The following is a 15,204-nucleotide window of genomic DNA, read 5'->3' as shown; positions in this document are numbered from 1 at the left end:
AAAGTATTAATAATATTAGTTGTTTTAAAACAGACAAATACAAACAAACTAATCACCAAAGAAAGCAAAAAAGAAAAAAATAAAAATAAAAAAGAGAAAAAAAATTGGTGGAGGACAGGGCAGGGCACCCAGGCTCCGTCTGAACACACAGACTGTGATGGAGTTCCTTTGGGCCCTGAAGGTAGGTGGGAGTGGGGGTGGCCGCACCTCCATTCACCAAGCAGGTGTGGGGTATAAGAGTAACAAGAGGAATGTCGTACCTTGTCAGTCTTGCAGTCCCCGAGTGTCCTTGGAGTTGGTGGAAAGCAGAACATGTTCTTAAGCCCCAGGAATCTGTGAGAGCACTGTCTCTTTAAATTTCCACAATAGCCAAGCCGCTTTTTAAACCTTCAAAATGGCAGCACCCTCTGGATCAGCAAAAGTCCACAGTTCAGCCCACCTTTTTCTTCACCTTCTCCCTTTGTTCCCCAGCCACCATGCACAGTCCTCCATGCAGTCCCTGGGTAGCAGGGTGATTTTTAGGTTAATTCTTAGGTCCTACCAGCACTCGGGAATCTCCAAGCTGTCTGTGCCATCACGATCGTTCAGGATCGCTGCCAGACCGCAGCTCTGTCTGTCTCCTTTTTTGGTATTTTCATGCAAATTCTTCTGCTAGTTGGGGTTTAGTCCACTTTTATATCCTTCCCTTCAATGCTCAGGGGTCCAGGATTATCTTCTGTGTCTGTGTTAATTGGTTATCCTTTTCTTTGTTGGAGAGGGTCTGTGCAGTCTTTCTGCCTAGTCCACCATCTTGCCAGATCTCTTATTCCTCTTTTTAATAAAAAGCCAAATGTATGACCTTATCAGAAAAGCACAACTATAGAAATAGTAACAAAGCTTTTCGGGTGCTTTCCAGGGATCCAGGTAGAGGAGGAAGGGATGAACAGGTGGCTGAAATGACATTTTAGGAAAAGTGAAACTATTCTGTATGCTGACATAGTGAGATATGCATTTCATTGCATATTTTGTCAAAACCTATAAGAACATACAACACAAAGAGTGAACTCTCATGTAAACTGTGGACTTTGCTATTGTTGTTAGGCACTTTTGAGTTGGTTCTGACTGGCAATCAACTCCATGGTGGGATCTACCACAAGCAGCGGAGTAGCTGTGTTAATCCATCTCATTGAAGTGATATGGCCTTGGAAACCCAAGGAGGGGTCGCTATAAGTCAGATCTGACTCAACAGTAGTGAGTTTGTTTTGGTTATACAGTCTGAGATTTTAAGATGGGTGTGTATGCGAAATTCTCCAATGGACAACAGAATGAAACACTGCCCAGTCCTGCGTCATCCTCACAATCCTTGCTATGCTTGAGCCCTTTGTCACAACCACTGTGTCAATCCATTTCATTGAAGGTCTCCCCATTTTTCGCCGACCCTTTACTTTACCCAGCATGGTATCTTTCTCCCGACCCTGGTTCCTTCAGAAAATATGACTTTAGTTACTCAGATTGTACCAACATATGCTCTTTGAGAGTAATGAATGTATCACACTAATGCAAGCTAGCTGTTAGAGGGGATATACAAAAATACTCTTCTTTCTGCACTGTTTGCTGCAAACCTGAAACTGGTTTAAATAATAAAGCTTACTATTATTTAAAAAACTGTATAATTCCAGTGGGGTTGGGGCAGGGGTTGGGCTCAACACCATGGCAACCTGACCTGCCTGTGGTAAGGATGCTACAGTTCCCCTGCCCTGACCCCATCTGACCTGGTCTAGACTCTAATCCTAAATTTCACTCAGACACCTCCTCCCAGGGCAAATCACCAGAAGTCCATGCTGTGCCTGGGCCCGTGCACTTTCTCACTTACTCCAGTTTCTCCAATGTCCCCTCCCCCAATTGCATGACTGTTCTGGTTCCCTAGTACAGCTTTGACAAAAATGTACCACAAATGGGATGGCCTTAACAAACAGGAGTTTATTCTCTTACAATTTGGTGGCTTTAAGTCTTAATTCAAAGTGCCAGGCTCTAGGGGCTGGGTGAAATCCCCTCAGCCTTGGGCTTCAACTCTGCCTTCAGCTCCTGGCCCACTGAAGCTAGAAGCTTTTCTTCACTCAGGCAGCTGCTGGATGCTGAGGCTGACAAGCCCAAGGTTGACAAATAAAATGGCACAGTCCCAATGTTACCAAACTACATGGCAGACCATTAATTCAAGTCCATTGTAAGTCCCAAGATTGGCAAACCATGGAAAGCTGCTGTACAATGACACAGCTACATGCAGAGTCCAAGCGTGCCATAAACTAGAGACTATCCCCAAGGCTTCTCCTTATATACAGGAAACAGACCACATCCCAAAGGCAGCTACTCAGCTGCTTGTGGTAGATCCCACCATGGAGCTGGTTGTCAGTCTCATCATGGGGAATAACTACCACCAGCTGCCCAGCCACTCAACCATGCCCAGCCAAGTTGACATACACACTTAACCACCACAATGACCATCAACAATTTCCATCCATAAACCTGCCTTTAACCTTATAATCAAAACTGACATCATACTCCAAGACCTCATGATGGAGTTCACAGCACCACAGTAGGCTGATGTGACCTCACACATGTTGGATCTAAACAGAGGACATATGTGCCTCAGCCTCATCCCCAGTTCCCCCTACATATTGTCCCTGGATACTATTGTCTGCAGAGCGTTAGTGCGGCTTCTTATGGTAAGGAGAGCATCAATATGATTTGGGAAATGTTGAGTTACATAACATTAAATTCCTTTCCTGCACATCTTGTGTCTTTCCTTAGCTACTATACATTCTGAGGGAGCTCTGGTATCATAGTGCCTAAGGTATTTGACTGCTAACCAGAAGGCTGGCAGCTCAAATTTACCAGCCACTCCTCAGAAGGAAAGTTGTACAATCTACTTCTGTAGTGATATGTCTTCGGAAACCCAAGGAGGGTCGCTATGAGTCAGATCTGACTCAACGGCAGTGAGTTTGGTTTGGTTATACATTTTGAGATTTTAAGATGGATGTGTATGTGAAATTCTCTGAATATTCTCAATGCTCTCAGTTAATAGGACAACCATGGACCATTCTTGGTAAATGCTGTCCTCCTAGGCCCCTTGGTGAGACCAGGAAATTGAACCTCGTCTGGTGGTCAGAGTGTGGTCTCAGCTCAGAGGGTTTCTTCTTCCCATTGCCTGTCTCCAGCCCACCCAGGAACTAGAATACCCCCTTCGCCCTGGTGTGATACTCAGGGACTTCCCTCTTCTTCAGTCCTTCTCCTTTTGGATGGAAAAGGACAGCTTCCCAGGATGGCATCAGTTGGGAGAATCCCTCCTGTGCCAAGGTTCCCCAGTATGCAGAGCTCACCTCACATCCCTGTGTGTTTCTGGGAATTACAATGGATGGGGTTCCATGCAGGAACTCCTCCGGCCCTTGGAGCAAGGACTTTCCTCATAGAAGCAACCAGACACAGATGCACATTGGAGATGTACTATGATAAATATCAGATCTTTATTGAGAAGTGGACATGGGGAGGCTGTGGGCTGAAGTTGGGGTTCAGGAATATAGTAAAGAGTTGGGGATGGGAGAATCCCTAACCAGAGTCCAGTTCCTCCTGGTCCTCCTGGGTGTGGGGGAGGTCAGACTCTATGTACACTCTGCAGGGGCCATCTTCTTCTCGACAGTATTCCCCTCGTGCGTGACCTGGCAGCTGTAACTGTTGTGAGACTTCCATGTCTCCGGCGTCAGGGTCAGGTAGCTGCTGGCTGCGTACTTGTTGTTGCTCTGTTTGGAGGGCTTGGTGGTCTCCACACCCTGGGTGATGGTTTTGCCATCTGCCTTCCAGGTGACTGTCAAGGTGCCCGGGTAGAAGTCATTCATGAGACAAACCAGTGTGGCCTTGTTGGTTTGGAGCTCCTCAGAGGATGGTGGGAAGAGAGTGACTGAGGGCGAGGCCTTGGGCTGACCTGGTGGACAGAGGCATTGATGTAAGGGATAAGTTCGGTTCTAGGTTTTTGGGAGGACCACCCCCTGTCTCCCTGGCATAGCTCTGGGATACTCACAGGAAGCCATGTTTGTCTCTCCCTTCCTTCCTCTTTCTACTCAGGCCCCTGCAGTCCAAGAGCAGGAAGCCAGTATCTTCTAGAAGCCCTTTCCAAATCACCTCCTACCAGTGGCTTGTCTAACCACTCCTGTCTGGTGGCCTCGGTTTCCCCATGTGGCCAGAGCAGCTGACCCTCCATCTCTGGACTTTGAGTTTGGAGTCTGACCCCTGTCCTGTGCCCTTCAGCTCCAGCCCTAGGGCAAGATGTTACAGGGAACAACACAACCTTGAAAGCCAGACGCAGCCCCAGCTGCATTCTTGGGCTGTTCTCGGTCTTGCCCTGTGAACAGTGCTCCTCCCCTCTCCCAGCTGGCAAGACATCTTGACAATGTGTACAGAAGCCCCAAGCCTCCTCTTGATGCAGGGGGTGCCTCTCACCCTCGGGGTGCAGGATCTGCCCCAGCCAGATTGTCCACTCAGCTTCATGGGGAGAGGAGTGGACTGGTCCCAACCAAAGCCACTGGGAGGTACTTAGGACTTTGCCCATCTCTTCCTCTCTCCACTGGCCTGACTGAGGGACTTTTCAGGTAATATGGATTTTTGGGGTGACTTGCCAATACTCTATAGGGCAAAACTGTCTCATGTCCACCTCAGAAGGCTCTCATGACCTCTGGTTTACCTAACAGCCAGAAATTCACTGAACTCCCAATTTACTCTATGGAAGAGGACAAACCCACTGGACTGGGGAGACACCTCGGTGTTAGTCAGAAACTAACAGGCTCTGAGATATATGGGTCTATGCCCAGTGGGACCCATAAATCTGGCCTTCCAGTCCTGCTCCTTTCTGAACACAGCAATGGGAGGCACAGTGTCTAGTTATCTCATTTAGTCTCATCTTGTTTCTGTGGTCCCAAGCCAAGGCCCCCAAAAGTTTCAGCCTAGAAGGAACCAGATATCCCTCCTTACCCTCTACTGATCTTCCCACAGGCTCACCCTCTGCACCCCAGAGCCAGATCACAGCCCCAGCCTCATCCCTGGGCCTCCTGTGCAGCTCTCCCAGCCCTGGTGGGCATCCAGCCCTCAGCCCAGACTCAGAGCATTGGGACAGTCTCTAAAATTGCCCAGTGTCATGGTCAGACCAGCCTTTGGCCCCCATGTGGAGTTTGCTCTGGAAGTGAGGCCAGAGCACCCACCTTGGGGGTCAAGATCGCCAGCCCAGGCTCTCAGGACCAACAAAACCAGCACCCGGGCTATCAGACCCTGAAGGAGCTGCTCCTGTCAGGGTTCTCTTGCTGGGAACCCTGAGACCAACCTGCCTCCCCCAGGCCCCACAGAGAAGGGTGAAGTGATAGGTCCTTAAAGCTGAGGAAGACAGGGGGCAAGAAGCCCCTGGGAAAGAAAAATCAACTCTCTGGAGATAAGATGGGGCAGGAGGTGTTGGAAAAGGTTGTGAGAGCCACTTACCTAGGACGGTGAGCTGGGTCCCACTGCCAAAGACATACCACGGTGACTGAGGCTCAGACCCAAACTTGGGGGGCCAGCACCTGGGTCTTGCCCCCAGCGAGTCAGACCACAACGGGGACCTGCTGGGCGTGACAGATGCAGGTGGCAGGATGGGGAATGGGAGGTGCAAACAGGTGGCCAGCCCCAAAATTGAAGGCAGGCATTTGCCCTACCCCTGCCCAACCCCTTCTTCAAGGCAAGCACTGCATCTGTCCTGGTCATCATGGGATCTTTAGTGAGCAGCAGCACAATGTACACCTGATTGACTATTTTTCTCAGGCAACAGCTGTCTGGGGAGTGAGGCCTGAGTGCCTTGGTCCTGCTCAGCCTTTCTTAGCTTCATGTAATGGCCTGTGAGTCCTCCTTTCCCACAATTTCCACAGTCTAGCCAGGCCAGCTTCCTCCCTGGGCCTGTGGACACTGGGTCATTCCCAACTCATGGTGCTCCCATGTGGAGACCCCTCTTCTATTGTCTCCATCCATCAAAACTCAACTCAAAAAAGAAAATTATAGACCAATATCCCTCATGAACATAGGCACAAAAATTCTCAACAAAATCTTAGCCAATAGACTCCACTAGCATATCAAAAAAATAATATATCATGATCAAGTGGGATTCATACCAGATATGCAAGGATGGTTTAACATTAGAAAAACTATCAATGTCATCCACCGCATTAACAAAACAAAAGAACCATATCATCATATCAGTCAATGCAGAAAAGGCATTTGACAAAATCCAACACCCATTCCTGATTAAAAAAAAAAAAAAAGGCTAAACAAAATAAGAATAAAAGGGAAATTCCTCAACAGAATTAAGGTCATATATAAAATCAGTGGCCAATGTTATTCTCAGTGAAGAGAGACTGAAGCATTTCCCTTGTGAACAGGTACCAGACAAGGATGACCTTTATCACCACTTCTACTCAACATTGCATTGGAAGTCCTTTCCATAACACTAAGACAACAAAGGGAAATAAAAGGTAACTAAATTGGCAAAGAAGAAATAAAACTCTCTCTATTTGCAGATGATTTGATTTTATACATAGAAAATCCCAAAAACTCAGTAAGAATATTATTGGAACTAATTAAAAGTTTCAGCAAAGTGGCAGGGTACAAGATCAACATACAAAAATCAGTCAGATTCCTTTGCACTAATGGCAAGAACTCTGAAAAGGAAATCAGGAAAGAAATATCATTTTGAACAATGACCCAATAGATGAAGTATTTAGGGATAAATCTAAGCAGACAAGAGATCTATACAAAGAAAACTACAAAACACTATTACAAGAAAACACTATTACAAAAAACCACAAAAAGACCTACATAACTGGAAGAATATACCATGCTCATGGATAGGAAGACTTAACATCATGAAAATGTTAATACTACCCAAAACGATCTACAGATATATTGCCCCCAATTCAGATTCCATCAATTAACCACCAACTTTGTAGGGAAAGAGATCCCAGATACATAAAGCACTTCAAAGGAAGAACAAAGTAGAAGACCTCATAGTCCCCTATCTCAGAACCTGAGATATAGCCACAGTAGTTAAAACAGCCTGACAATGTCAGACACACAGACCAATGGAACAGAATTGAGAACCCAGAAAATAAATCTGTCCACTTATGGAGAGCTGATCTCTGATGAAAGGTCAAAACTCATTTAATGGGGAAGAGATATTCTCTTTAATAAACAGTGCTTGCAAAACTGGATATCCACTTGCAGAAAAATGGAACAAGATCCATCTATCATGCCACATACAAAGACGAACGAACTCAAGTTGGATGAAAGAACTGATTGTAAAGCCTAGAACCATAAAGACCATCAAAGACAAAATAGGGACAAGCTGAAAGACTCCAAAAACCAAACTCACTGCCGTGGAGTTGATTTCAACTTATAGTAACCCCTCCTTGGGTTTCTGAGGTGGTATCTCTACGGAGGTAGATTGCCCAGTCTTCCTTCTGAGAGTGGCTGGTGGGTTTGAACCACCAGCTTTCTGTTAGCAGTCAAATGCCTTAGGCATTATGTCACCAGGCACAAGCTAAGGGGCCCTAATTCAGGGCGTAAATACACTATCAAATACAACAAACAACATGCAAACACCAGAAGACAAAACAGATGACTGGAATCTCCTGAAAACTCGACACATGCATCAAAATATTTCACCAAAAGAGTAAAAAGAGAACCCACAGATTGGGGGGGGGGAATGTTTTGGCAACAACATATTGGACAAGGGGCTAATCTCTAAAATTTGTAGAAAATGTCAACACCTTACCAACAAGAAGACAAGCCAATTGAAAAATGGACAGAGGACATGAATAGACATTTCACCAAAGAAGACATTCAGGCAACTAATAAACACATGAAGAAATTCTCCTGATCATTAGCCATTAGAGGGATGCAAATCAAAACAACAATGAGATACCATCTCATCCCAGCACTGATATCAAAGTTCAGAAAAACAAAACACAACAAATGCTGGAAAGGGGGTGGAGAGACTGGAAAACTCATATACTGTTGGTGGGACAGTAAAGTGGTGCAACCACTGTGGAAAATGGTATGGTGCTTCTTTAAAAAGCTGGAAATAGAAATACCATATGATTCAGTAATCCCGTTACTAGGCACACATCCTAGAGAAAAAAGAGCCATAACACACAGATAAATGCACATCCATGTTCATTGCAGCAATATTAACAATAGCAAAAAGATGGAAACAACCTAAATCCCCATCCATGGAGGAATGGATGAACAAACTCAGGTACATACACACAATGGACTACTAGCAATGTTAAAGAACAATGATGAATTGCAAAACATCTCATAACATGGATGAACCTCGAGGACATTATGCTGAGTGAACTTAGTCAACCACAAAAGGACAAATATTGTATGAAAACACTATTGTAAAAGGCCAATGAAAGAGTTTCACAAAAAAAGAAATATTCTTTGATGGTTACCAGGGGTAGGTGGGGAAGGGAAGGTAAATCCCTAACTAGAGGGTAGACACATATTAACTTGGGTGAAGGGGAAAGTAAAATTAATTAATTATTTAAAAAAGAATATATCCTGTTAAGGATACATGTTTTTCTTTTCAAATATACATATTTAACTCAGTCCTATCTCTTTCATAATGTTTTCTCTGATCTCTAAGACAAACATCTTTCTGTCCATCCATCCATCCATCCATCCATCTATCCATCCATTCAACTGTTCACCCATCTATTCAACTGTCCATCCGTACATTCATCCTTCCACCTATCCATGCATCCATGTATCTATTCATGTGTTTATGTATCCAACCCTCCAACCACCAGCCCATCCATCTATCCATCCAACACTGACAACTAAGCATCCATCTGTGCAGGCACTGCTTCATGTCCTGAGATATGGTGAGGATTTCCCTGACTCTCACCCTCATCTCTTCTTGAAACCTGTCAAGTCAAGGCCAACAAGGTCCCCATCATGGCCAAGTGGAGGTCCCTCCCCATCCCTGTGTACTTGACTTCACTGTAGGATGTGACATTGTGGTCAGCCACTCATACCAGAGACTGTTTTCTCCTTGGTGCGTGAGGCTCCACAATTTCCTTCTCCCTTGGCTTTCTGCTCCCCCATTGCATGTTGACCCCTAGACCACCAACTTCAGGCCAGCTCTCCTGTACTCTTTCTATTCTTCCTGCATCCGACCCTCACTGTACACTCAGATGAGTGCCCAAGGAATCTTGGGTCCCTATTTCCAGCCCTAACCTCTCTGCTCAGCTCCAAGTTCACATATTTCTGTTTGTATGTCCTATAGGCATTTCAATTCCAACAGGTCCAAACTAAACTTGTTATGTTTCCCTGCACACTTCCCCCTTTTAGTGTCTTCACTTCAGCAAATGTCTCTCTAATTCTGAAGTCATCTTAGAATGTTCCTCCCTCCTCAAGTCACCTTCTGTGTCCTAAACATTCTACTACAGCATAAGAAGACCATTGACATAATTAGGGAAAGGAACACTCAAATTATATCCCAAGAATTTATGATTGCAAGAATCCTTGCATTTGCCAATCTGATTTTATTTCCCAATGTAGTTAACAGATTCAAAAATAGAAAGGGTTATGAAGATGACACATGATAGAGCAACATTTTGTTCTGTTATACATGTTTGCCATGCATCGTAATAAACCAAGCAGCAACTAACAATAGTACCAATGGCTTCAGCAACAACAACACTTAAAATGGTGGTTTAGTGGTCCATCTTCCACGTGGAAGATCCAGGTTAGACTCCCAGCCCAAACACCTCGTGTACAACCAACACTCACCTGCCAGTGGAAGCTTCCTTGTTGCTATGATGCTAAACAGGTTTCGGATGAAGATGGAGTAGGAAGGAATGCCTCACAATCTACGGCCAAAAATTAGCTAGTGAATGACCTGTGGGTCACAAGCACCTGAGCCTGTCGTAGGTGAAGTCACCATGAGTGGAGGGCTGACTTGATGACAGCTAATAACAACAACGTAGTTTGTTGAAATTGGGAGAGCACCCAGTGTATGAAGGCCCATGTTTCCCTCCTTAGCAACAAGGACAATTTAGCTATAATATGAACGTAAGATTTTTGAAACAAAATTAATATGACAGTAATTTAAATGAGAGTTTATTTCTGATTTAAAAGAAGGAACCACCCAGGATTTTAGTAAGTTAATCATTGAAGGAAACTCTCTTAGCTCAGCAAAGAGCGTCTTCTTATGCTGTAGCAGAATGTTTAGGACACAGAGAGTGACTTGAGGAGGGAGGAGCATTCTAAGATGACTATAAAGCCACCTTTATAGTTAAAGGTAAAACATTTAAGAGCAAGGCTGTCCTCTCTCCCTTTTGTTATTTAACATATTCTAGGCATTCTAGTCAGCAAAATGAGATGAAGTTTTTTTTTTTTTAATGGTATAAGCATTAGGAAAAAAGAGAAAGTTGTTCTTTGCAGATGGTGTAGTAGTCTACTTTTTAAAAAAAACAAAACAAGAGAATGAGTTGAAAACCTATTAACTAAAACAAGAATTCAATAAGTGACTGGACACAAGAACAACATACAAAAGTCAGCAGGGTCCCATTCTGTACCAGAAGTAACCATTTGGAACATGAAATTGGGGAGAAATTCACAAAGGCCATAAAATTATGTTAAAATTCCCAGGAGCAAATGTAACACATTTTAAAATGTGCAAGATTTGTAAGAATAAAATAGAAAACATATGGGAGCTCTGATTGCATAGTGATCAAGACATTTGACTGCTAACCAGAAGGCTGGCAGTTCAAGCCCACCAGCTTCTCAGAAGGAAGGTGGGGCAACCTACTTCCATAGTGATACTGCCTCAGAAACCCAAGGAAGGGTCACTATGAGTCGTATTCGACTCGATGGCAGTGAGTTTTTTTTTTTTTTTGGCTGACAAATGTGAGTGTATGGGAAGGCGGACTAAGTTCATGGATGAAAATTCCAAACATCATAAAGATGTTAGTTCTTCTCAAATTAATTTATATATTCTGCAAATCACAAACACATCACCAAAAGAAGTGATTTTTTGAACACTGGAGAAGTAAACTTACCTCCAGCAGTAAGAATAATGGAGAATAAACATGAGTATTTTGAAGAACAGTAATAATGATGGGTTTTTACTTACCAGGTGTCAAAGCATGCTATGAAGCTAAAGTAAGCAAAACGATGTGGAACTGACACAAGAATATATCAATGAAACCACAGAGCACGATGAGTCAGTAATTTAGTATTTGCAAGAAGTTGCATTTACCTTCAACAAATGTGTGTCCGTGACTTCTCCATTTGGAAAATAAAGTTAGATCTTACTGACACAAAAATAAACTCTAGGTGGACTTTTTTTTAAAACACCAAAACAATGAAAGAACCAGCCTCAAATATAGAAATATGATTTTTATAACATTGACATAAAGCATGCCCTGAATCCCAAAACCATAAAGAAAACCTTAAATCAATCTGACATATCAAAATTATAAACAGCTTTATGGCAAATGACCCCATAAACAGAAGGCATAAAACTGACTAGGGAAAAATATTCACAGCATATATTGTAGGCAAGGGATTAATATCCAAAATACATCAAGAATATCAGTAAATCTATTAGAAAATACAAACAATGGAACAGAAAAAAGGCAAAATTACGACAAGTCAATTCATCAAAGAAATAGAATAGTCAATGAAAATACAACAGGAAAATAAGTTTCACCAATGATCAAATACTAATCATGATAAAACAAAGAATGTTCTATTTTTTTGCTCATCGGATGGGCAAAATAAAAACATCATCAACAAAATCACATTATTGGGAAGGACAGAGAGGAAAGGATACTGGTATGCATTGTAGTGAGTGTAAATTGGAACAACCTTTTTGGAAAGTAATTGGACATTACCTATGAAATTTCAAAAACACATTCCTGGTGACCCAAGTGTCCACTTTTAGGCATCTCTCCCATGGCAGTGCATAAGTACACTGTATACACACACACACACTCCACACGAAGGGACTTTCATCACAGTACCACTTACTATTGGTATTTTTAAATGGAAACAACCTAAATGTCTATTAACACAGAAATAGTTGAATCAATTCTGGTTCATCTGAACTTTGAACTCTTATAAAGCCATTATAAGACTATGGTAGATCCATGTGGATCGACATAGAAAATATTCGCAAAATATTGTTTAACTGGAACCCTCTTACACTGCTGGTAGGATTGTAAAATAGTGCAACCACTGTGGAAAACAGTATGGTGCATACTTAAAAAGCTGGAAATAGAAATACCATATGATCCTGCAATCCCACTACTAGGTGCAGATCCTAGAGAAACAAGAGCTGTGACATGAACAGATGCATGCACACCCATGTCCATCACAGCACAATTCACAATAGTGAAGAGATGGAAATGGCTGCCCATCCACAGAGGAATAGATCAACAATCCATACACACAATGGACTACTCAAAAACCAAAAAAAAAAAAAAAAAAAGACCAAACTCACTGCCACGGAGTTGATTTGACTCATAGTGACCCCTCCTCGGGTTTCCTTGGTGGAATCTCTACAAAAGTAGATTGCCCATCTTCCTTCTGGGGAGTGGCTGGTGGCTTTGAACCGCCAGCCTTCTGGTTAGGAGTCAGTGCCTTAGGTACTAGGCCACCAGAGCTCCCTTTGGTTAACAGCTGCATGCTTTAGCTTTTACCTACCAGAGCTCCTATCTTGCTAAAATACTTGTGCACTTTAAACTCCTACAGAAGGTCAGCGAAAAATGGGAAGACCCTCAAGGAGGTGGGTTGACATGGCTGCAACACTGGGCTCAAGCATAGCAAGGATTGTGAGGATGGCTCAGGACCAGGCAGGATTTCGTTCTATTGTACTGGGGGTCCCTATGAGTCAGATCCCAGTCCATGGCACCCAACAACAACCAGAAAGCTGGGCCATGAGAGTGTCCCTCTGGGTGGGGCCACTTGACATTAACCTTCCAACTTCCTCGGCGCTCTTGGCACCTGATCTCCTGGGTACCTGCCCCGGTCCTTACCTCCCAAGCAAGTTTTGTCCAGGCCCATCACCTGGGCCGCACAGCCACCCCATTGCCTTGTCTCCATCTTCAACTCATCTAACCTGGCCTCACCTCAGCCTCCTGTCCACAGCCATTTTCTGAGACACAGATCCAACACAGACCTTCCGCTGCTCAGATCACTTCCAGGACTCCTGGAGCCCAAGACAAAGGCCGGGTCATAGGACTCTCCCTGGTCCGCAGGACCTCCTACCTGGTCCCCTGTTTTCTCCCATCCTCCCTGGTCCAGCGCCCAGCGCCTAGCGCTTCGCCTCACTCATATCTCTTAGGGTGAGGGGAGAGCCCCCATCACCACTCAGCATCCGGATCTGTGAGCGCCAGCTGGGGTGTCCGGCCACAGAGCTGAGGGCCCCCACTGCTCCCCACAAGGTCCACGTGTCCTTCTATGTGGCTGTGCCGTGGCCCCTTGGTTCGGGCGCATCTTCCTGGAGCCTCCCGGCCGGGCCCGGAGGGGACGCGGGTGGATGGGCCCAGAACCCACGACCTCGGGGATGCCGCGCAGCCCTGCTCCTTCTCTAGCGCCCCGCATCCCCTTTTCTGGGTGGTTTTGTTAAAACTCCTGACACCCTGGTGCGAGCACAGCTTTCCTCTCTTGGTTCCCAGACTGCGCCCGCCAGCCCTGTGACCTGGGGCTGGTCGCCTCATCTCTCTGCGCCCGTAGGGGAGACAGTGGCACCCGCCTCGCGGGGCCTCGGGGAGGAGACTCAGCCCCCAGAATGACAAGCGGCCACCGAGCAGGCAGGTGCCAGCTCGCAGGTTGTCATCGTAGAGCCCCCCGACGCGCTGCGCTTGGTGGCGGGCTCCCTGGCCACAAAGAGGAGGGGAGTGCGTTGGTCTCGGAGCTCGGGGGCTTCCCTCAGACCTCTTCCTCAGGGCGGCGCCTACCCCTGGGGCGCTAGGCCGGCGGCCAATCCCCACCGGCGCAAGCCTCTGTCCCTCAACAGGGCGGGCCCGGCCTGGCGAGGCGAGGGAGGTACCAGGTGTGTGAAAAATGTAAGCGGGCGGCAAGTCCAGCAAGAAGATCAATATATTAACGTAAAATTTACAAACCACTCATGAACCCAAGATGTACTTTTTAAAAGAAGGCAGGGTCTGCCCGGCCCCTGCTCCCAGCAGACAGTCCATCTCTGGTTCAGCTTTCTCTCTGAGCCCATGGCCAATCCCCGGTCACCCCGTCTCGGTTCAGCCGCTCCTCCAGGTCACCCCTTCCTTCCTGGCACCAACGCCTGCCAGGCTTGGCTGCCCGCTTCGATCACTCTTCCCTGCTCAGCCGCGGGGACCCCGGCCCTTACCTGTTCCACGAGCTGCGCGGGCTGGACCAGCCGCCTCTTGACGGGGTTCGGGGGCCCGGGGCACTGCTGCGCGGGGTCGCTGTGGGGTGCCGCAGGCCGAGGCCGCCCGTACCCAGTAGCAGCAGCAGTAGCAGCAGCGGCCAGAGCCGCCCGTGGCCCCCTGGGCTCCGCTGGAGCCTCATGCGCTCTGGGGGTCAGAGGCCTCTGGGGCAGACCTGTGGAGTGGGCTCTGGGACGATGGCCCGCGGTGCTCCGTGCGTCTCAGCCTGCGAGGCTCAGCACTGGCCTGAGCGGCTCTGGCCTGTCCCCCACCCCTGTGCCCTGCGTCCTGCGGGGCCTATGGCCGTTACTCTGGGGCCTCTCCCAGAGGGCCATATGCCATATGCCAACTGCTGTGCTGTGGTCAGAATCCAGGGCTCAACCGCCTTCTCCTGGCCCACCCGTCAACTGCTTCTGGGGCCTTAGGGAACACACCTGCTCTACCCGCCATCCCCAAGGGTGCCCTGGCTCTTTGGAGCTTCACCCCATGTCCCTGGAGGGGCAGTGGAGAGCAGCCAGAAACCCAGTGAAACAGGGGGCGCCAAAGGCCTGAATTCAGTGGCGGTGAGGCTCACCTGGAGGCTTCTGTCCCCCCAGGTCGCCCCCACATTCTACATTCCTGACTGGTGCCCTCTGGTCTTCTTCTCAGCAGGCTAGTGATCCTCAGGAACTGACCCTCACCCCTCATCCAAAGAGCCCTGGCGAAATCATGAACTTGCCATTGGTCAGCCCTCTCTGGGCTT

At 46.5% G+C, this 15,204-nt stretch overlaps 1 protein-coding gene across 1 annotated transcript in view; it reads right to left on the bottom strand.

Moving 5' to 3' along the window:
* Positions 1 to 15,204, bottom strand: part of LOC103213255 (immunoglobulin lambda-1 light chain-like) — a 42,548-nt gene that overhangs the window by 14,140 nt on the left and 13,204 nt on the right. The window contains 1 exon segment of the mRNA XM_042783481.1: positions 5,497 to 5,538. Within this exon segment, the coding sequence (XP_042639415.1) occupies positions 5,497 to 5,538 (42 nt within the window).

The sequence above is a fragment of the Orycteropus afer genome, unplaced genomic scaffold (genome assembly GCF_000298275.1).
Source record: "Orycteropus afer afer isolate SDZICR_OR568_19922 unplaced genomic scaffold, OryAfe1.0 scaffold01473, whole genome shotgun sequence".
NCBI classification, from domain to species: Eukaryota; Metazoa; Chordata; class Mammalia; order Tubulidentata; family Orycteropodidae; genus Orycteropus; species Orycteropus afer.
This window is presented reverse-complemented; position numbering and strand designations above follow the sequence as displayed.